General features: G+C 44.6%; 1 protein-coding gene across 1 annotated transcript in view; it reads right to left on the bottom strand.

The window, feature by feature from the left end:
* The window catches only part of DPEP1 (dipeptidase 1), a 200534-nt gene that overhangs the window by 152751 nt on the left and 23445 nt on the right, over positions 1-24338 (bottom strand). The window contains exons 2-3 of the mRNA XM_078670801.1: positions 11522-11648; positions 7267-7399 (exon numbers count right to left, since the gene is read on the bottom strand). Coding sequence (XP_078526927.1) covers positions 7267-7399; positions 11522-11648 — 260 coding nt within the window. The remainder of the gene's footprint in view (positions 1-7266; positions 7400-11521; positions 11649-24338) is intronic.

The following is a 24338-nucleotide window of genomic DNA, read 5'->3' as shown; positions in this document are numbered from 1 at the left end:
CACAATCCAATTTAACAACATGCCTGGAACAGTTCAAGAGTTGGATGACGAAGTCCTGTTTGAAGTCAATGATGATAAAACGGAGCTTATACTCCTTGGCCCATCAGCCCCCTCCACCTTGGAGCGGTTATGGCCTTTGAGCATGGGCGCGCCTCCCACTCCCAGAGATAACATAAAAAGTCTGGGGGTGTGGCTGGACAAATCATTGACCTTCAATACACAGGCGACCAAGGTGTCAGCGACCTGCTTTGGCCTCCTTAGGATGATAAAAAGAATCCTTCCACTTCTTCCCTTTGAGGCCAAGCAGATAGTGATACAAGGCTTAATTCAATCCCGCCTTTCAGTAATGGCCTGTACCTTGGGGCGCCTGAGTACAGTGTGCAAAAACTCCAGCAGACTCAAAACTGTGCAGCTCACACATTGCTTGGAATTCCACGCAGAATTTCGATAAAGCCCGGTCTAAGAGCTCTGCACTGGCTTCCCATTAGGGAGAGAGTCAAGTTTAAATCTATGTGTATTGCTCATCAAGCATATTGGAAATCTGGCCCAGAAATCAGTCACTCCCTGATCTCACCCTACCAACTCAATAAACTACTCCGTTCATCACATGCCTTTCTGGCTAAAGTCCCCAGGATTCAGAGAGCTAGAGCAGGAGGCCGATCGTTTGTCTACAATGCTTCTAAATTATGGAACACACTCCCCCTTCATCTGAGAGCCAATTCCAACCTGTTGAGCTTTCGTAAACAGCTCAAGACCTTTCTTTTCAACTAATTAGACCATCTCTGGATAGTCTCTCTGGAAGGCATTGTTCTAGTCCTAGCGCCTGGACGCCTCAGGGCAGCTGTAGCGCTCAACAAAACCCCTTTTCATTTCATTTCCTTGTGTCTCTTTTTGCTCCCGATTTGTGATCTTAGATTTTCTACAGTGGCATCAGGAATGCTTTGCCTGGAGTTTTTTATGGTTTACTCTTCTCTGATGTCAAGGAAGTTTGATGCCTTGCTGTTATTCTTCAGTCCAATCTTTATTTTTGTTTGGATAGAACAAGAAACAATGAGAACACAACCACATACTCTACAAGAAAGGAGGAAGCAGGTATACACAGGCAGCCTTTCACACAGGGCTGTCATAAGGCCACAGTTTTATATTTCAGTTGGAGAAGAAACAATGACCCATGAGACGACTGGTGCGCAAAGAATTCAGGTAGAAGCATCGGCCACAGCAACAGGGAACTGCAGGCCATAGTGTTTTTCATCCAACACCCCCAAACCTTGAAAAATGTGCGTTAGCAACCTCTGCTTATATCTGTAACTCTTTCTGCTGTCATGTAGTGGTCCAACCCCGACCTCCATTCTTCCACAGTCAGGACCGCAGGAGTACCCCAGTGACGCGCTATATCACACATAGCCACTAAAAGGCCCAAGTTGCAAAAGAGGAGCTTTTCCCTGGGGACATCTACATCTCCCAAGATCCCCAAGAGGACATATTTGGGCTCAAGAGGAATGTGTTCCCGTACACCTTGCTGAGCTCCCTTACCACATGCAACCAGTATACCTGAATCGCTGGGCAGCTCCAGAATGTATGGACAAATGTACCGTGCGTCACCCCTCACCACAGAAAATCCAGGGATGATGCCCTTCTCATGAAATGCAGATGTCATAGTAAGCTCGGTGTAGTATTTTAAGTTGTATCAGGCACAACTGGGACTTTATGGCAACCTCTCTCTGGTGCATTGCGGCGCCTCCCAATCCACGTTCTCAAGTCCCCCCCTGCCCCCATCTAGCTCTCAACTCAACTAGTGTATCTGGCATATTGTTGTTGAGTGTTTCATAGGTGAGGGAGATAGTCTTAGAATGTCACCCCTTTAGGAGCAGTCTGCCACTGAGAGGGCGCACTCGAGCATGTCTAACTCCCCCAGGCCCTCTGCCTGCAAAGCATTGCACAACTGTGCATATTTTGAGTATTGATTGGAACTCGTGATAATCCCTTTGAAAGGAGGAGAAGGTCAGCAGACCACTGTCCTCCAGCAAGTCCCAGGTCACAAACTCCTTCAGTTTCTTCAATTCGCATATCCATGTCCCTTCCCAGAGCGGAGTCACCCGCATCAGCTTCCCTGCCCATCCTATACATCTAGTGGCTTTTCTCCAGGCCTCAATCGCCACCCGCGTTTCTGGTAGTAGCGTCTGAACACCGTTCCCACTGTACAGGTAGTGGAGGTAGGACCATATGGTAACTGTATTCACTTCAGCCTGTAAGTTGAATGATCCTGAGGCTCTAAAGACTATTAAAAAATAGCCACCATATGGGCCGCCCAATAATAGCTCCTTACGTCCAGGAGAGCAATTCCTCCATTATATAGGTTGCATTGAAGGGTCTTGAGTGCTATCCTGGTATGAACACCATCGCACAGGAAAGCCAGCAAGTCTCCCTCTACCTTAGTGAACATCGCCTCAGTAACCCACTAATATGTATTTTGTAAGGCGTAGAGCAATTTGGGGAGCGTTATCAATTTCAAACAGCTGCCCTCCCCATCAGAGTGAAGAGCAGCATATGCAACCTCTCCACCTCCTTTGGGAAGTTGAACACTACACCGCCCAGGTTCCTGGACAGACATGTCTTCCTATGAGGAGTCACAAATATATCCAAAAATTGAAATCCAGCAGTCTCCACCCTGAGCGTTGGGTAAGAGTGGCCGGATCTAGGGATCCAAAAGGGTGACAAAGCACCCAGCACTCCAGTTAACATGAAAACTGAGTAAGTTCTGTACATCTCAAACACTTGAAGGATAACCGTAATGGTGGTTGCCAGTTCAATATCATAAAGCAGTATGTTGTCCGCATATGAGACTTTCTTCTCGTCCCTATCAGCTTCAGAAACGCGGAATCCTAGAATATCAGGACAGGAACGAATCAGGGCAGTCAATGGACTTGTGAGAGCAAAAAGCAATGGGGAGAAGGTGGAACCTTGCCCAATCTGGAAGGTTGAGAAGAGCACCCCACTCAACCTCACCGCAGCTGTAGGGGCCTGGTAGAGCAATTCAACCCATCGCCGGTATCTAAGGCCAAAACGAAACTTCTGCAGCATCTGGTGAAGATAGGGCCAATGAATTGTGTCAAATGCCATTTCGGCATAAAGCGCTAGGAAAACATGGGGTTCTGTCCTGTGACTTGCCTCTGACATCCAATTACGGAGACAGCGATAATTAAGTCTGGTGGACCTCCCAGGCATAAGGTCAGACTGATCTCTATGGATAAGCGGGACTATAACCATCAAGAGTCTGGTGGCCAAAATCATTGGCAAGACTTTAATCTCAACATTTTACAGGGAGATTGTGCAATAGAATCCACAACTCATCTCTGGTTTGCTCTGCTTATGTATTACGGCCATAGCGGCATGTTGCAAGTCCAATAGGAGGTTGTCCCTATCTTGAGCCTCTCTGAAGAGGTCTCACAGGTATGGACTCAACAACCAGGAGCAGTGCTTGAAGAATTTAGCCGCAAGACTTTTCGATCCTGGAGCCTTCCCGGGTTTTAATTTCCCGATAGCCTCCTGAACCTACTCAAGCATGATGTCCTCTTCTAGGGACTGTCGGTCTTCAGCAGGGACCGCTGGTAAGCCTACCACTATAGAAGCAGTGTCAGCCAGTGGTCTGGCACCATACTACGTGGCATAGAACTGCGCATATACCTCCACTATATCTTTATTCAGTGAGCTCCAGTCTTATCATCAACACATTTAATCCACTGTGATTCAGCCTCCTGCCGACAGAGCAAAGCAAGCAGCTTACACACTTAATCCCCAGCGTCATACAGTCAATGTTGCGTAGCCAACAGTTGCCTATGCCCCCCCTCCTGTGCCAAGGCCCGATATTCCCTCTGCTGCACCTCCAGAGTACAGAGGACCTGCGGATCTGTCCACATGGGACCCCTCAAGGTCTTAAAAACTGGTTTTCAAAGCCTTCTATTTCTTCCATGGCTTTACATTTGAAGCATGCCAGTATATTCTGCGCCTTGTTGTGCAAGACAGGCCTTATAGGCCTCCTAAGTGTAACTGCAACAAATGGTGGACATAATGCTGAATGATTCAAACAATCTCGCTCATTCAAGAGATCTGGGTTAGATCGTTCGTTATTTTGCCCACTATGCCACCCCCACATTGGACCCAGCCATATAATGAAGGATGACATACCCCAAAACCGGTCCCAGGGTGCTTGTTTCCGGTCCAGGGAGGACCTGGCTTGGAAGTTCGGTCTGAACTGTTTCCATGAGGCACAGAGTCAAGATTGATATGCATATGGCTGGGTCCAAACTGGGGTGGTGTAGTGGGCAAAAGAACAATGGATTCAACGCAGATCTCTTGACTGGGGGAGATTGTTTGAATCAGTCAGCATTCCGTCCATCATATGCTGCAGTTACACTTTTCACCCTAAGTGGGATGGGTATGCTTAGAGGTGGGTCCCTTGCTCACTGTGCCACTGGATTCAAGCTAGCCTGGCTGATGACGGGTGACATACCCCAAAACTGGTCCCAGGATGCTTGTTTCCGGTCCAGGGAGGACCTGGCTTGGCCGTTCGGGCTGGACTGTGTCCACAAGGAACAGGGTCAAGACTGACTTGCATATGGCTGGGTCCAAACTGGGGTGGTGTGGTGAGCAAAAGAATGATGGGTTAAAGCCAGATCCTTGTGACTGGGGGTGAATGTTTGCATTGTCCAGCATTCCATCCATCAATTGTTGCTTTTGCATGTGTCACCCTAAGTGGGAAGGGTATGTCCAGACTTGGGTCCCGTGCTCACTACACTACTGGATTCAAGCTAGCCTGGCTGATGAAGGGTGATGCCCTGAAACCGGTCCCAGGATGCTTGTTTCCGGTCCAGGGAGGACCTGGCTTGGCAGTTCGGGTTGGAATGTTCCCACATGGAACAGGGTCAAGACTGATTTGCATATGGCTGGGTCCAAACTGGGGTGGTGTGGTGAGCAAAAGAATGATGGATTAAACCCAGATCCTTGTGACAAGGGGTGAATATTTGCATTGCCCAGCATTCTGTCCATTAATTGTTTCTTTTGCCATTTCATCTGAAGGCAGCACAACAAGCTCCCCTGGCCAAATAGCTGGACTTCATTCCCATCTTCATCTTCAATCAAGACCTACAAGATTGCCAGGGAGGTTTTTCTTCTTTGTGGGTCTTTCTTCTACCGGTGACACTCTGAAGGAGGCACTTGACACCTTTCATGTATAGTATTCTGTGCAGGGTGGTACTGTAGCTACTGGGAGAAGTTGTCCTTTCCTCAGGTAATCAAGAAGGAAACTAAATCAACCTTCTCAGCTGGCATTACATGGTGCTTCCATCACCTTGTTCCCTTGATTTTCTTCCCTCCCCTATCTAGCCTACAGTATATCTCAGAGGTCTGTTCCCTCCTTAAGAAACCCTCAGCAGACCCCAATGACCTCCAGACCTATTGTTCTATCTCGCTACTCTCATTTCCGCCAAAGTCCTGGAGAAGTCCTTCCACCACCAACTCACCAAAACACCTGGAGTGAAACAACCTTCTAGACCCCTCCCATTCAGGATTCAGAGCCAACCACAGCACCAAAACGGCCCTGATTCACAGCAGACAACATCCGCACCTTACACGAAAGAGGGGAATCATCTGCCCTGATCCTTCTCAATCTCTCCGCTGTCTTTGATACCGTCTCCCACCACACAAGTGACTGCACCAGAGCGGAATAAAAGATGACGCACTTAGATGGATGGCATCCTTTCTCTCGGGCGCCCACAGTAGGTCCGTCTCCCTCCTTTCACCTCACAGCCAAATCACATCATCTGCGGCATCCCGCAAGGCTTGTCTATCAGTCCCACCCTTTTGAACATCTACATGACACCACTAGCTGTCATAGTCTAAGCCCATGACATCAAAAATGTATCCTAGGCCGACAAAACACAGCTCGTCCTCTCACTCTCAGCAGACCCCACTACAATTAAAAACAACTTTCACAACTGCATGAAGAACATCTTAGCCTGGATGAAAGACAAATGCCTGAAACTCAACACAGACAAAACTGAAGTACTGATCTCAGGCAGCCACCCCTCCCTCTTGAAGGAACTCTTGGTAGTCAATGGAACTTGGATCTTACACCCCCCCCCCTCTCCAAAGGATCACGCTCAAAACCTCTGCATGATCCTAGACAGCAAATTCTCCATGAAATGACTGGTCAACACCATCTCCTCAGCCTGCTTCCACACGCTCCACATGCTCTACAGAATTTTCAAAACTGCCCACCGGCACCAGAAAAACAGTAAAGCAGGCCCTCATTACCAGTTGTCTGTACTACGGAAACGCACTGTATACAGTCGCCACCAGCAAACTCATGAGAAGACTCCAGATGATCCAGAATGCAGCAGCCAGACTGATCCTCAACTTGCACAAAAGGACCCACATCTCCCAGCACCTGAGAGACCTCCACTGGCTTCCCATCCCGAAGAGATGCCATTTCAAGCTTCTGACCTTCGCCTACAAAGCCCTCCCTGACCAGGGACCAGCATAAATGAACCACTGCCTAAACTTCCACCAGCCACCCGGAAACTGCACTTGCCCATGCACAGACACTGTGCATCCTCCACTGCTGCACCAAAGGACGATCCTTCTCCCACCTTGCCACCAATTCCTGGAACGTCCTTCACCTCCACCTTCAAACATTACCCTCATTGGTAGACTTCAGGAAGGGACTCAAGACCTAACTCTTTGACTGAAACCCTCAACCCTCAACCCAGCACCTGAATACCCTCACGGGTGGTAAGTCGCGCAGTATAAGTACAGTTTGATTACTTGACATGTGCAGGTTGTCAGAGATTGTTAATGTATACCCATCGGATGTATGACACTACAACGCATGCTTTTACCACGCATGCTGTTACAACGCAATTTTTACAACGCATGCTGTTACAACGCATAGCGCTTTGGGGTGCTGGATAGTGAATAGTTTAATTTACTATTCCAACTCCAGTCCCCGTGGATAGTAGGGAAGGTGTTGGATAGTAAATTAAATCTATTCCCTATCCTAGAGCGCCCCCCAGCGCAATGCGTTGTAATGATTTTCGTTGTAAAACCTGCGTTGTAATAGCACTGCGTTGTAAAAGTTCCGTTGTAAAGGTTGTTTCCCATACCCATCCCTTAGAATCCAGATTCCAGCCATTTGGTAGTTTCTTTGCTTTAGTGTGAGGTCAACTTATGCCAGCTGGTAACTCCGATGTAGTGCTCCTCAAAACTCACCTGCACTGCTCTGAACACACTGGAAGTCAAGAGGGTATTTTTCACACATCCGATGAATGATGTCAATCTGTTCTAGGGTGCGCTTCACAGCATCTTTCCCCTGGGTGTCACAGGGGACATAGGCAGCCCAAAACTAAAACAGAGAGGGGAGACACAAAATGAGAGAAAAGTATAAACCTCACTTAAGGACATAAGACTGCCTCACAATATATTTCAATAACACGGAACCAGCACAAAAAAGGAATAGAGCTCAAATAAAAACAAACCAAACAAAGCAGTGGAAAAATAAAATATGAACAGCAGTGCATTTTAGAATTAAAAATGGAATGTGGTCCCTGTAGAGATAGCCCTGTGCTGCCCTGCTCCTCATCTCAACTCTTCTGACTAAGCTGGTCTGTTTACGTGCATACAAACCTCATGTTCTGAGTCTCCTCATCGGTGCTCTACATAATTTGGAACAAGTTGCTCACCAGCAGAGTAATTGACTCTACAAGAGATGGGTTCATCCAAATTGGACCTCCTTTCAAAATGGGCAACTTCTGGCCCCATGTCCAGGCTGTGAAATGACTAATGATTGGTGGAAGCTGAACAATAGTTGTGGGGTACAGGGTTTGCAGCCTATATCCGTAATTGGTAGATGGGGCCTGATTTATTGTTTGACGGGAGCCTGCCATCTATCAGGGTGGTGGAGGACATTATGTCCACCATATTTAGAGATCTCTGCCTGTCCAGCAGTTCCCCTGAAGGCACTCCAATTTTGCTGTGTGACCACAGTCTACAAAGTGGCAGTTTGTTATTTGAAAACAAAACACTAATGACCCCCACACCCTGTGAGCTCTCTCCCAAAGTGAGAGGTCCCCTGTCTTTTTTTCTGTTTGAGACCACCAGGCTTTTCGTGGTGGTTATGGAAAGAAAAATATATGCAGACCGTCTGCTCTAAACAGAGCAGGCAGTCTGATGTCTTTATTCCGAAGGCCACTGCTCCGTCAAGCTATCGGAGTAAGCTTTCAAATGGCAGAGTGAGCAGGGTCTCTGCCATTGGAATGATGACGGTCGACCCAACTCAATACATTGCGCTGTCAGAGGGTTTGCCAGACATGTTGCTCTACCACGTTTGTGGTGCAGTACTCTATGTGCCAAAGTCTGGATTGGGCCCGTAGCCATTTCTAGATGTTGTTCACAGCCCTCCTTGCCCGTGAGCTCATGGCCGCCCATTTGGGCAGGGCTCCCATTCCATTGTCCATAATCTGCAGTCTTGGCATTTGGGTCAACAATTATCTTTCTTTGACCACTCAGTGAACTAATCTACCTTCGATCTGCTTCTTTTAGAAAAAGCTATTATGAAAAAGTCTATCTAATCTTCCCTTGCATACTAGACCTCTGGTGGTGCAAGCTACTGGGACTATTGTAATCATTAATTCATTGGTTCTCCCATTTGTGCTCTAAATCATATTAAGAATAATGCAAAAAAAAACTGCTTGTCTTTCTTTATAGTGGAAAAGTCTTTCCTCAGTATCATCATCTCTGTGAGCCCTACATTGGCTGCCGGTAGCAAAGAGGATTCCTTTTTATAGCCATGTGTACAAATTTCAGAGGTTTGCATCATTCTGGCCCAATCTACTTTGAGAAAAAATGTAATCACTTTCTCCATGTCAGGAAACCTACATATTCTGATGCTTGCACCTTGACGGTTTCAACATCTTTGTACGGGTAGCAGAGCTTTCTCGGTAGTTGTGGCCAGGACTTGGAATTCTCTACCACTGCACCTTTGCTCTACACAGAACATGTTCCCTTTCTGCAAAGAACTAAAAGCATGCTTTTTTTAACTAGTTGCTCGTCCCCTTCTCCAGTGCTTCTCTACATAGTGCACCATTTTTGATAACAACATATCTTACAAGCTTATTTTACATTTTAAAACTTTACACTTTTAGTTGATTAGTAATTCAAGCTGAAGCTGCAATGTGTGAATAGGTCACTGTATCCTACGTAGACGACACCCAGCTTATACTCTCCCTCACCAAGGACCCCATCACCAACAGACTCAACTTCCAAGAAGGAATGAAGGACGTCGCATCGTGGATGAGCAACAGCTGCCTGAAGCTCAACTCGGAGAAGACAGAGGCCCTCGTCCTTGAACCCTCCCCCTCTGCATGGGACTACACCTGGTGGCCTACCGCCCTCAGCAGCCCCCCCACCCCCACGGACCATGCCAGAAACCTCTGCATCATACTCTACTTCTCCGTCTTCATGACCCGACAGGTCAACGCCGTCACCGCCACCTGCTTCAACACCCACTGCATCCTGAAGCAGACCTTCGAATGGATCCCCCCCAATCAAGGAAGACCGTCACCCACGCACGCATAACCAGCAAACTGGACTACGGAAACGCCCTCTACACCGGGATCAACAAGTCTGTGCTCTGCAAACTGCAGACCATATAGAATACTGCAGCCAGACTCGTCCTTTGCATCCCTGGACACAAACACATCACCCAACACCTGCGCAACCTCCACTGTCTCTCCGTCGAGAAGGGAGTCACTTTCAAGATACTCGCCCACGCCTACAAATGCCTCCACAACACCGGACCCCAATACCTCAATGATAGACTCTCCTTCCATGAACCCAAGAGGAACCTCCGATCCGCCACCCTCATCGAACCCCTGTGCATCTGCAGAGCAAGAACCGGTGGAAGATCCTTCTCCTACATCGCGGACAAAATGTGGCACGAGCTCCCGATCGACATCAGATGCCCCCTCACCATGCATATCTTCAGGAAGACCTGGCTCTTCGACTGACCGGGGTTGCTTCCCTTCGCCCCCGGCGCCTTGAGACCCTTTCGGGTGAGTAGCGCGCTTAAAACTCCCTGATTGATTGATTGATTGATATCAAGATCCAACTCGCCAAGCCTTGCCATTGGTAGCTGCGCATTAAGTGACTCTTAAAAGAGTATAGGACCTAAATCCTTAAATAATCAAATAATATTTTGCTAATTTAGACTTACTATGGGTGTTTACCTAGTTCAAATATAAAATATGAAAGGACAGCATCGGGTCTGAAGTGTAAGAGTGTATGTTACAAAAAGTAACACATTTTGCTTGAAGAGCAAATCTGTTTACAAAGTAATGATGACATGGAGATTATGACTCTGAATGGAGGCACTGCCATCAACATCAGGAAAGCCCTTAATGAGCGTGAGTGCCTGTATTTTCCTGGACACGCCAATGGCTAGCCTTGCTAACCCCTTACTCCCAGCTCCATCTTGCAGATCAGAACATTCTTAAAGTTTTTAACATCCATAAAAAATTCAAAACAGAAAATATTACTGTCCTTTGTAAATATACTACTTATTACCCTATACCTCCTCAACTCGTCTAATCAGACGTTAGTAACAGTGTACGGATATTCTTCATACATAATGGTAAGGAAATAAAAGTTTATTCCAACATACAGCGCCCACAACACGGCATGTTTTGCCACAATTCCAACCCTAGGTTAGTGGCGGCTGGTCATAAGGTTAGGCTTGCTCCAAATTGGGCATTTCATGCTCCCTCCGTGATCACGAGCTGTCACTCAGATCTGCTTTAAATGACAGAGACTTGACTAGTAGCAGTTTGCTGTCCTGTTGTTGCTGACAAGGTTCCTGCTAAGCATAAAACCTCAAGACAACATGGAGTGTGAACAGCAAGAGAACGCTAATAGATGGAGCTCAAAGCAAAGCCAGATGAACAATTTAGGCCACAAGCGCTGCTTCGCTCCTCTTGATCCATTCAGTCACATTTAACATGTGTATGACCTTGCTTTAGTGCTTCCAGGTCAACCTTACTTTTTCCTTGATCAAGTTTCCAAAAATACCTCTGCTTTGACCACATTGTGCTCCGATTTTACAGTGTTTACTCTACTGATTTTAAACCATTACCCCACCGCCGTTCAGGGAACAAATGTGTGATGAAACACACTCGAGAACATCAATTTGGGAACTCTCACAACATACTATGAATTTAAGTGCCTAGGAGCTTTCTGAATGAGACAAAACGCAACATGTTCATTTCATTACAAAATCCTTGCCCTAATAAACAGGTTTATGAAGTAGAAAAAAATCTAGCAAGGGAACAATATCATTTGAGGTATAAAGGAATATTGACTTCAACAGTGATGTGCAGTGAAACAACAACAGATTCTATGTACAGCCCCCCTTTCACTTTTGCCACATGCATCTACTCTCTCATCTGTTTTCCTCGTAAGAGGTATGCAGTACCTGAGCTCCGACGAAACCCTCTTTCAGCTTTGGGATGTTTGTGTGAGTAGTGTCGAGTGTGTACAGGTCCACCACACTCAACTTGTTGTTAAACGTCTTCAACAGCTGCCACGGAAGGTCATTGTGTCTGAAAAAGAGGAGAAATGAAGCATGTGAAGGATTAGATGCGTGACTCAAGTTGCTTTTTTTTGCACTTTTTTCCCTCTTTAATATATCATTTCATTCCAGGCCGATATATGGGTGACTTTCAAGTATGGAATGTCAGGGAAGCTGGTCTAAGATATTTCCTTGGCAACCAGAATAATGGAACTTTTTCGTGGAGGCCACAGTGCATACTCACCCCTTCTGACTACAACTATTCCCAAAGGACCGGAATCCCCACTGATCTGCAGCTTACACAAGAGTTACAATCATGTCAAAGCATCCTTCTTCACGGAGGACTCAACAGCGCCTCCACCCCTAAACACCACTTGACATCACATAAACAGCCTATGACACACAGTGGCTCAACAAGGGGAGAGGTGTGGCGCCGCGGCCAGGGCGACTGACGCTGGAATCTGGGGACCACGGTTCGATCCCCGGCTCCAGCGGCAGGTTAGCCCAGCACCATGTGACTCTGGCCAATAGCTTGCTTAATCTTCCCGACGGCCCCCCAGCGCCTAGAGACCCTTACGGGTGATTGTGCGCTTTAAAAACAAAAACAAAAAACAAAAACAAGAAACCACTTGAACGCCCACAGCAGAGCTTAAGTGAATTGCATTTGCCATTAGATAAAAACACTATGGATCTACAGGACCACACACACTGACACAACAAGGGGTATTTTAAGAAACACAAAGGTGTACAAATGACATAAGACAGGAAATTCTCATCTGCCATTGGATTATGCCTTCTACATTGTGTCAATGATCTCCACCCAGGACTGTGACCCCTCAGCCTGAAAGAAGAGGAACAATGGAAAAGTACCATGGAAGTTTTCCATCTTGTGTTTCACCAACTAGCCAACTGTGGTAACAAGATTGCATATCGACATTAACGCGCACTTTATAGCTTAGCTAACCAATTGGCCCTACTGAATGGTGACATGGATTCCTATTAAAAACACTACACATATATGGTGATTGACACTGCAGAATCATTTTGCATTTGCAGTACAAGACATCAAGCATTATATGCTTTCATCACACCAATAGCTCACACCCACCGCATTGTTCCAGCCAATGAGTATATTAATCAGTTAACCATATTATGTATGCCCTGCTACTATGCTGCACAACTAGCATTTTACACAGCCGTGCCTTCAATGCAAGACTGCTTTGAAATATAATCTAGCTGACTCCAGAAGTAACCATGCAAACACAATTCATACACCTCAGAGACATAGCTCGTCCCGATGGTCATCCAACACGTACACTACACCCTGATGTCTCATGAAAATGCAACTCAGCTGATTTGGGTAACCCTACGACTCTGGATCAGTACCAGTATGAAATATGCAGCAGTCGATACATTCAGAAGAAGGTATGAATGTATGAACATTTGCTTGATCATGAAACATCTGATCACTCTTATATTTGCCATCCCTAACACTATGTTGAGGTTGCTAGGACGTTTGAGAGGGCCCCACTGAGCAATTAACTGTGGTCCTTCCCCCTACTGTCAATTAATCAATTTGCAGTGTGTGACATCTTAGTGCCAGGGGTAGCACAACATGCTTTTTACATTCGGCAGGCCTCTTTTTCCAAAGCATTCATTTGGGTTTACCATTCACCTGATATCCAAATAGTTTCCATCCAGTACAGATGATACAATTTGTCTAATCTTCTTGCCCTCTAGTCCTCAACTGAACCACGCTGAAGAGTTCAATATATTATGTAATGTAAACACACACACACATATATATCCTCATTTTGTATGTCAGCAACATATTAACCTGTTTTATGTAGTGCTAAATACTCCGATGTTGCTCCTTGTATGAGATGAGCACTGTTAAAATAACCTAACCTCAATCCTGAGTTATGGGGTAACTATCGTCCGGTCTCGCTTCTCCCTGGGACTAGCAAAATACTCGAGAAATATGTCCACAAAATTCTCTTGGAGTTTTTAGAAACCCACTCCCTACTGCATACCTCTCAGACAGGTTTCCGACTAAACCATGGCACGGAAACGGCTGTTAGCAGTAGTGGAGCAATCAAGGAAAATCCCCCACCCAGGGAGGCATGGTGGCCATCATCCTACTTGACTTGAGCTCCACATTCGATACTGTCAACTACAACATCCTTTTCAACAGACTCAGAATGGTGGGAAGCTCAGGCAATGTCATGGCATGGATTAAGTCCTTTCTAATGGATAGATCGTTTCAGGTATTCGAGGGCAACAACACTTCCAAGCGTGTGCCACTTACTTGTGGAGTCCCCCAAGGTGCTTCACTAAGCCCCACCCTATTTAATGTCTACCTAAAACCTCTCGCCGAGTTAGGCCTGCCATATGGGATCCAGATCACTACTTACATGGACGACACACAGCTAGTGGGAGCGCTAAAACATCCGCCGAACCTGCCAGCCAACCTAGAATCCTGTTTGGAAACTGTGGCCACATGGATGGACCAGTTGTGTCTTAAGCTCAATGGAGACAAGACCGAGCTAATGATCCTTGGTAATTACTCCATCGCCACATCCGGATTGAGCTGGCCCAACTGTCTTGGCCCTTCGCCAGCCCCCAAAGACAAGATCAAATGCTTGAGAGTCTGGCTGGATACATTGCTTACATTTGATCACCAAGCAGTTAAGTTAGCAGCCTCCTGCTTTGGTATCATCAGACTGATGAGAAAAAGCCTCCCACTTCTTCCTGTAGCCGCTTAAAGAGTCATGGTCCAGGCACTGGTGCTCTTCCGCCTGGACTACGGGACCTCCCTCTACCTTGGTACCCCAAAGTCCACCACAAGGAAACTCCAGGTTGTGCAGAATTGTGCAGCCAGGCTGCTACACAATACCCCCAAATTGCATTCTGCCAAGCCTGCGCCTAAAACACTGCACTGGCTACCAATAAATGAACGTATAATGTTTAAATCATTATGCAGCACATAAAACCCTTTGGGGGATCGGTCCTAAAATCAATCACTCCCGCACGGCTTTCTACCGTCCTTCAAGACGCCTCTAATCAGCCAACTTGTTCCTTGCATCTGTACCTAAAATTAAGAGAGCCCACTCCGGGGGCCGTACTTTTTCTTACAACGCCGCTAGACTATGGAACACACCTCCCATCCATCCTCGTTTAACGGCCCACCATCTCTCTTTTCGGAAGCAACTGAAGACTTGGCTCTTTCAGAATCTATCTTAACTACCTAATCTCTATCCGCTTGTTGTTACTAGCGCTGGGATGCCTAAGGGTAGCCATGCGCTTAACAAATGTTAATTAATAATAATAATTGTTGGACTTGGCCCATTTTGCTGGGTCATCGCTGAACTTTTTGCCTTCCTCCTGTATTTTGTCTGACCTGTTTTTGTTGGTTTTATGAATCTGGGCACATTACCACTGCTGATTAGTGCTAAAGTGCAAATTCTCTCCCTATTGTAAATTGATGTATGGATTAGTGACTCCAAGATTGGCTTATTTGGTTTACTTGTCAGACCCTAGTACAGTGCACTGCGTGCACCCATGGCTTGTAAATCAAATGCTGCTGGTGGGCTTGCAGCACTGGTTGTGCCACCCACAGAAGCAGCCTGTAAAGTGTGTCACAGACCTGCCATTGCAGAGCCTGTGTGCAGTCTGGTACTGCCATGTTGACTGGGCAAGTGGACCCACTTGCCAGTCCCTAAACCTTCCCTTTTCTGCATATTAGGCACCCCTATGGTAGGCCCAATGGCAGGGTGCATTGTAGGTAAAAGGTAGGACATGCCCTGATGTGTGTGGCATAGTCTGAGAGTGAATTACAGCCATTTTAATTTTTTCAGTATTTCAAGGCTACCTGTTCCCCATTTGCCAGAATGGTTAGTTTGATTATAACATCTTATAATCCTAACTGACTCAGGGAACTGGGTAGAAATTCGAGTTTAGTATGCTTGAACTCAGAATGATAAAATACATCTTTTAGTGAGGTTGGTTTAAATATTCTGTGTTTGAAAATACCACTATTAGAAAGTAGGTATTGTCTTGCCTAACTATCCAAGCCTGCCTCTGCTAGGTTGTGTATTCCTTGTCTGGAGTATGAGTGACAGGGGCTGGGGGATTCCAGGAGACAGGGTGAGTCAGCTCAGGGCTGAATAGAGAGATCTACATGTAGAGAGTTGGAAGGACTTGCACCTGGGACCTGGATAGGACTGTGCCTTCCCTCCGCAATGCTGGCTCCACCTCCTGTGGTGCGTCTGATGGCCCTGGCCTACACTGTGAAAGGAAAGAAGGAGTCTTGTCAACAAAGTGCTCCAGGACTGACCAGAACGGGTTTGGACTAGGCAAAGGCCTCTCTGCCTTCAGAGAACAAAGGGAAAATGAGTATAGAAGAGGGACCCAGACCCCAGAACTTAATATCACTTTTGGGAAACAAGAAGAAACCATGTTGAGGAGAGGAACCAGAGAGACTGAGGAGAGACTATCCATAGGCAGCGTGAGGTATTGGCCTGCAGTGGTTGCCTGACTGCCAAAGAGAGGAGATAGGACTTTTGTGCAACTTTAATTCAACTTGTGAAGGATCTCCAAGGGCTTGAGATAGAGCTTGCTTCCTGCTGAAGTCTCAGGGACAACAGACTTCACCATCCAGCTCCCCAAGAGTTCTTTGGAAGTGCATGCTGTTGTGCTGGGTTTGCTGAGGGACTGCGTGTCGCAAGGAGCTGAAAGCGCAACTCACAATGAAGCGCGTTGCAGCCGCATCACATCACCGAAGCACCTCGCATCTCCGGAGAAGAGGATCGATGTTGCATCAGACGCTGCCGCATCACCGGGAAGTGTGCCGCAGGGCCTGTTGCAGCTCAGAAGAATTGTTGAGTCGCCGCTCGGCTGTCGGGCATGCACGCATCGTGTCACATCAAGAAGAAAACACCATCTTTGTTTCCTTGCACTGGATCTTCATCGTATCACGGCGCTGCTGGTCGCATCGTCACGGAAGCGCAGTAAGAAACAGACGCATCACCTTCCCACGCCGAGAAGAACCGACACATCACTGTTCTTGAGTGTAAGGAACCGATGCATCAACTTCCCTGCAACACTTTCGTGGTATAGCGTTACGCATCCTAAAGTACATTGAACTCAAAGTGTCGCATTATACATCTTAAGAGAACGGAGCTAATTCTACCATTTTTGAAGTACAGTATTGTGGATTTTTGTCGTTTTTGGTCTTGTGTTAAACTTATATAAAGAATACTTATTTTTAATACTGGGTTACTGTATGTGTTCACAAATGATTTACACACTGCCTTTGAGATAAGCCTGTCTGCTCGTGCCAAGGTACCAAGGGGGTGAGCAGGGGTTATTCTAGGAGTGTACCCCCTTACCTTGACTAGACACAAGGGCCCCTATTTGGTCAAAGGTACCTACCTCTGCCAACTAGAGACCTCCAAATCTAATAACAACAATAATAATAATAATAATAATGTACATAACAATGGTACTCAATGTACCAACCCATGGAAGTATTGGAGGATTAGTGTGCCTCGCTGGTGTTTGGACTCATGGCCTAGCCTCCGTCACATCGATGGCAGTTGTATACACTCACCTCCCAAAACACAACTACCACCCAATAAGCTCTAATGGCGGAGCAATGGTCACTCCCAGGGGCCTGCCAGACACTGCCCTCATGTTTAGTAAGTTGTTCATTGTTTACATACAGCATCAAACAAGCACAATATATGCCAAAGAACCCGCAACCTCAAAGTTCAAACCTTTTTTTATGTTAAACTGATATGTATAGTGCACTAATCACCCAAGAGGGTATCCAGGTGCTTGAGAAAGTGTGTAGGTGTGTGATCACCCAAGGTGCTTATACAAAGAGGCAGTTCTTCAGCTTCTTGCGAAACTCAAGAAGTTAGGAGGGGGCTCTGATGCTTCTATGTTTTGGATGTGATGTAGGAGAATGAGTGACCTCCAGTTTTGCTTTAGTGGATGTGGGGAATGTGTGAGAGTGAGAGTGAGGCAGAGCAAAGGTGCCTGGTTGGTTGATGAAAAAGTGTATGCGGCTGTTCAGGTATTCAGGTCCTGTGTTGGGTAGGGCTTTGTATGTGTGCGTGAGAAGTTTTAATTGACTGCACCTTTGAATGGGGAGCAGGTAAAGCTTCCCGAGGTGCAGTGTGATGTGGGTGCACCGTGGGAGGTTGAGTATGAATCTAGCAGCTGGACAGTTGGGAGTCTGGCAGCACTATCTACACTGGAATCTCCAAACAGCTCCTGCACATAGTCCAGCCTGAGAGATTCTAAGCACCAATCCAAGATCCTTATTATACAACTTTGACTGCATTTTATATGTGCTTCTTTGATTTTAAGGAATGCCCTCATAATAATTCATTTATTTGTGTGATCATGGAGGGGAACACATTTCTTACTACATGCTGCAAAGAAGGGTGATTTGAGGAAGGAGGAAACTGGTGCTTAAATCTCCCAAAAGTAAATGACAATTGCTTGATGCACATGGGACAGAAAATGAGGATTCTCAACTGGGAAAACTAAGAATGAATTCTCACCTGGAATAAAGAGGCAGTGAATGTGATTTGTATATGAGTAACTGAGCATACTTCTTGATGTCATGAAATGTTTTTCGATACATGACGGACTTGTCCACCAAAAGTGGCAGCGTGTAATTGGCAGCCTGAGGCCCTACATTCTGGATTAGACATTCAACCAAGTTAATTTATTTAGTAACAACAGATGTGAGTTGGTATTGGCAGCTGTACCCAAAGAGAATGATCACAAGCTGATAATAGCAGTCTGGGAGATCAAAAAAGGAAATGTCTGAGTCCTCTTGATTCTGCTGGCATACCTGGCCAAGCTTGAAACTGGACTGAAGAGCAACCTGAATCAAACCACATTGGGGATGGGAGATTGGCAGCCAGTCGGCTTCCGGGACAGAACTAGTTTCAGCTTTGTACATTGCATGGCTGATTTTATTGTTGTACCTTCTTAAACTCAGTGAAAGTCAATTATAAGCGGTCTCATCTTTGAGTTTTGTTTTTGTTTTTCATAGTAGCTTCTATTTGCACTTTATATTTTAATCAATACTGATATTTGCCTTTTAAAAAAAAATGTCTGGACATTGTGATCTTGTTACAGAGAAAGTGAAGACAGCATATATTCTAATCCATGTAATCATCTGGTGGTGGAAGCTGCCACCAATATGTCACTGTGGTGGGATGTGAAACAGCCAAGAGCTTAGGGGGTGAATGTAATGTCCTTCATGGTCTTCTCAGTTGCTGGTGATAATTGTAGCTCACATTCAGGAAGGGACCCCCAAAGCACCTTTACTAACCTGCACAGCGTATGATCTTACCAGTGTTTCAATTTGTCCTGCTGGTTTCGAGTGATGGGTGACAGGACTTCATTTTTATCATTAGACTTTGACCCAGAGCAAGAAAGAAAAGGACAGAAAGGAGAGAAAGAAGAAAATAGTGGCAAAGTAAGAAATAAGGGATGAAAAAGATCCTGCGAAACTGAGTTAAAGACACGGGAAGTGTAGGGTGGCGGAAGAAAGAAGCCAGAGGTGGAATGAAGATTTAGCAGCTTTGGGATTCGGCAAACATGGCAATGTGCAGGGCAGCGACAACCTTCTGAGAAAATAAGTGGTCCTCGGCAGGTATTTATTTAAAAAACAAACTAAGTATTGAACCTTACAAAATATTTCAGTTCACTCCCAAGCCTTATACCACACTCACCCTGATAGAAAGTCACAAACCAAGCTCCCTCAGTATATCATTAACTGTTGCACCCCTGGGGGATATTTTGATCATATATCAATATATAATGTGTGCTTAGCATCATGAACATTTTGCATTAAAATGATTTCACTTCACTTTATAGAACTATACTTTCCAGGCATGGCCAATCTATGCCCAAGTTAAGTCTGACTGCATCTTGTGTTTCTGTTCGTCCATGTTTTCATTTCTCCTCCCATTGCGCAAAGTAAAATGTACACTAATGAAATGCTATGTTGAGATGCTGTACTCGAAGAGCTCCACTGGATGCTTTCCTTCTAGGTGTAACTGTTAATGTTCAAGACCTCTCCTTTCTGTCTCATTGGGTCTAATGATGGCAAGGGTTTGGAACTGCTTGTGTGTAACTGGATTTGCACTGTCACATCCGTTGATATCATATTAAATTGGGATTCATTACAATTCTTTTAGTTTGATATTGATGTATGTTGCCGTACTGTGATTGGTCGATCTATGAAACATCTAGTTCATTTTGTGCTGACTACATGATTTTCATTGTGTATTTTATATAAAAGGAGTCCTTCCTGGGGACCCGAGAGGTTCAGATCACCTTTTTGCTTGGAGAGCAGATCCAGGTCAGCTGGTCTCTTGTTAGAATATTTTGTCAGACTTTATACTACAATTGACTGAGTCTTATGTTTATTTGCTATATTGGTTAACTAGATTTATGCCTTCTGTAATACATTTTCAATTTTTAATAAGCCTTTATAGTTTCTAACTTTTACTCGTCTCATATTCCATTTTACACTGTCTGTTTTATTGTCTAAACTGACTTTGCCAGGGGCACAATGCCTCATCCGATCTTGAGGCTAACACCACCCCCAACCTGATATTATCTTATCAGATAATCAAAGATAAGGTCAACACACATACCTCAAACATTAACTCACATGCTCAGCAAGTTAGGCACAACCACCATGATGGCCCATGAACTTCAGATCTTTGTTCATTATGTCCAATTCTGACAAACAACCACGCCATGTAAATTGCACCAGGGCCAGAGTATTCATTAACAGCAGCCATCAGGTAGAAGGGCTGAGCTTGACATTATTCAAGGACAAAAACAGCAAAGTCATCCCTTATTATAGACAGTGGAATGCGGCGGGGCTGTTTACAAAGGGACACAGCCTTGGAACAAGTCATTTGAACGCAAGGAGCACCTGGGAACAGCGCATCTTTTATCACTGATGACACCAATTACAGTAAAATATTGGAAATGACACTGGTTATAAAAAAACAATATTGGGCAGGAAATGACCCAAGGTTATGGTGCTTCTTGATCTTTGAGCTCGTGCGTCTCGGGCAGAAGTGATCCTGTGAATAATGGATAGCAGCAGATACTTTCGCTGGTGCCTTATGTCCTGTGACACTTCCGGTCCACACATGGCATAAGGGAGGGCAGAGGACCACTCTGGAAAATACATTCATCCTGAGTTTATTCATGAGGCTGAGCCAGAGAGGCGAAAGGAAAAGGAATATCTTAAACCTATACACCGTCTCCAGAAAATCACATTTAACAGGGACCTAGCTATCGATGGTGCAGCAGGTGCAGTAGCACCGTGGTCTGGGGAGCCTTCTTGACCCCAATTAGTGACTGTTTCTTCCTAGGAAACCAGGGGTGTGAGGCCCTTTTTCTTTGCTTGCATTAGGGCTCTTGGCTGTGTTGCTACATCAATGATGTTCAACTCCGAGGCACATCACTGTACTAATTCAACACTAATCCTCTATGGGTCACGGAGTAGCGTGCTACTCGCCGAAAAAGCACTGTGACGCCTCGTCAGGGGTAGTAAGCGCCATATAAATGAAATTACAATACAATACAATATGTAGCACCCTAAAAAGCTGCACCGCCGTGGATAGATGAGTGGTCCCAGAAAACAGACCAATCAGTTTGCGGAATGCCACATTCAAGACCACAAAGAAGGAATGGAGTCCTTAACAGCAAGAGACAACTTGTATAAAATATGAAAGAAAAGACAGTAGCCAGGTTTGAGATCTCTCACGCTATAATGGAGAAAGAAGAGATAACAGAACTATAAAAGCCAGGGTTCACGTCAGGAAAAGAAAGATACATCTATAAATTCAAACAGAGGGGTATCATGCGGCTCAAAAAATACAGACACACATACAAGAAAGGTTCACATTGATAACACAACACATACACCTATCAGTGGTTTATACATTCATGCTAGTAGGAGAGAGGCAGAGAACATATAAATATAAAGTTTTAAAAGTCTGAAAACAGTCTCTAACACAGCTATCGCCTATTAGCAAGGCAGGTGAAGCGATAAAAAAAAATCGTGCTAAGCGCGATTATCGCTATAAACTAAAGCCTGCTAAAAAGTTGATTTACCTGTATAGTCAATGGGGGGGGGGTGGATTATCAGATTAAACTCCCATTGGCGTTAATGCGAGAATATCGCTGGATTTCCAGCGGTATTCTCGCATTTCGCTATCGCTGGAAATTTTAGCACAATGGAGAAAAACGTTGCTAATAGCATGTTTTCTCCGCTAAAATATCCAGCGATTAAAAAAAAAAAGTCGCTAACCACATTTAGCGATAAATATCGCTATTTCTTGCTAATACGACCCTCTGTTTCTGTGTCCTGAAAAAGTTTCAAAATAGTCTATAAGGAGGTAAGGGTAGGGACACCAAGACTCTTGTAGGACCTACTACAGCCCACCCATGAGTTACTGGAGCACTCCCACAGTACCAGCTGCTAAGTCTTTACCCCATGGTACCATGTCATGAGTGATGTAATATGTGAGGTCATAAGCAGTGGAGCACGTTATAATTAGCTCAGTAAAGGATAACTTATGAATGTTAGAGTTTTTTTTTAAAAGTTCGTTTTTATCTTATTGCAACACATCACTGTACCATCACTTTTGTTTTTTTCAGTAAATTTTGAAGGGTACTTTTTTAACATGAACTGAGCTTTTATTGCCGTACCTAACTATAAAGTCACTTTAATCTTTGCTTTTTTCCAGTGAAAAAACAAACTTAAAATTTACTAAAAAACACAGTTAAATTGCTGTTATTGTTACAAATTAAAACTAAAACAAACCACTGAAATTCATAAGTTATCATTGAACCACAATCCACAACTTACACAAAAGCCAGGCAAACCTTTACTGCACATCAAATGCAACATTAAACTAAAGTTATGGTTTGCTTTGGGTGTAAGATGTTAACTTATGTTAAAAAATAAACAACTCAGAAATAAACTTTAAAAAAAACACAGTTAAAGTAGAGTTATTGTTATAACTTAGCGGAAAAAACTATACAATTTGCCAGTTATGGTTAGCTATCACACCGTTATCCGCATAACAGCCAAGCACACCATAACCTGCGTACCAAATGCAATGACCTCACTCAATCAAAACCAATAAGTACCAACATCTAAAAGCAGAGCATCATTAAGTACCAACACATAGTAAAACAAATCAGTAATATTATGTTCATAGTCATCTTGTTGGCAGTTTTAATGCTTATTTGATACATCATTTCAACTGTAAAATAATTTAATTGCATCTGTCACACCACAGGTGAGGTCATGAGTGCTGAATTTGGTGTACAAGTATGATTTGCATGGCTGTTCTGTGGATTATGATATGTGGATATAATTACTTCATTTGTTTACATTTTTTTTAATTCATAACCATTTTTTGTGAAAAAATATTTACAAAAAGGAAAAAGTAGGAAGGAGAAAAAACCCGAAAAAAACCCATTAGAACAATCATAATACAGACAGGAGAGTAACACTTAGTTTTGAGAGAAACTGCAGATGCTACTCTTTGACAGTCTTGGATCCCACACAACAAACAGCTGGCGCTGCCACGGGGGCGCTATAACGGGATTCCTGATGTCAGTTGTGACTAACCCTGTAGTTGATAATTTTGACTTTTTGCCCAGGAGAATATCCTTTAGCTCAAATCCCCCTTGGTGAAGAGTCAAAGCTTTGTGGTGTGCCCAATAGCATTCTTTATATACTCTGTGAACATCCAAATAATGAACATGGTTCAAAACAGGTAAAACACGCTTTACAGAACCTATATAACATCTTACAGAGCTTTGTTCCCTTGCTTCTTTTGTTTATCTTTATGCTACAAGCCCAACCTTCAGAAAGCCTTGGTTTGATTAAAGGACACCAAGCACACATGCACCAGAGCTCAGATATAGGTGAGTGTGACCCAGCTCAAAGCCGTGCCAATAACAATAATGATGATTAACACAATCAAGCAGAGCACATTACTCAGAACAACTCACACACCCAACACAGCTTAGAAGCTACTCACAGGTAGTCATCATCAGACTCACCATAGCACCCCAACCATAATAAAACAAAGCAACGCATAAAATACAAAATAAACAACTACCTGGTACCTCACAGCTGGTTGTTGCAAAGAGGTACTATGGACCCTGAGAAGAAGTTATAGCCTAGTACCAAGATGCTCAAATAAGGGTATGCATATACCCATCCTTACTTGGTTAAGATTTCCTGATGAACAACACTAACCATTACAACCCTAAAACATTCCAACTAAACATATACTTGAATATTAAAAGCACTTAAACAAATACAAAGCAGACCCTAGACTGTGAAGGAAGAGACCAGAGCATGAAAGTGCCCAAACCTGAAAATGTTGTGTGGTAATGCTACAGGCAATAATCTGCTAAGCAGTTCTCTGTAACATAACACATCCATTTTTAAAATCCATACATATCAACTAAAGTTATTTTTATCTAAATCGATCTTTGGCCAACACCAGCTTTGCCTGATCAGCTTCTAACAGATGCATATAAAAGTCTACTTCCGAACATCAAATTTTCTGGTCAATCTTCAGGCGAATAACTAGTTGCCGTAGAGATGTTATTTGTTGCCTTAGCCAACACCATAGACTTGAGG

Source organism: Lissotriton helveticus, chromosome 12, assembly GCF_964261635.1.
Source record: "Lissotriton helveticus chromosome 12, aLisHel1.1, whole genome shotgun sequence".
Taxonomy (NCBI): Eukaryota; Metazoa; Chordata; class Amphibia; order Caudata; family Salamandridae; genus Lissotriton; species Lissotriton helveticus.
The sequence above is the reverse complement of the archived record's forward strand: the minus strand, read 5'-3'. Positions and strand labels throughout refer to the sequence as shown.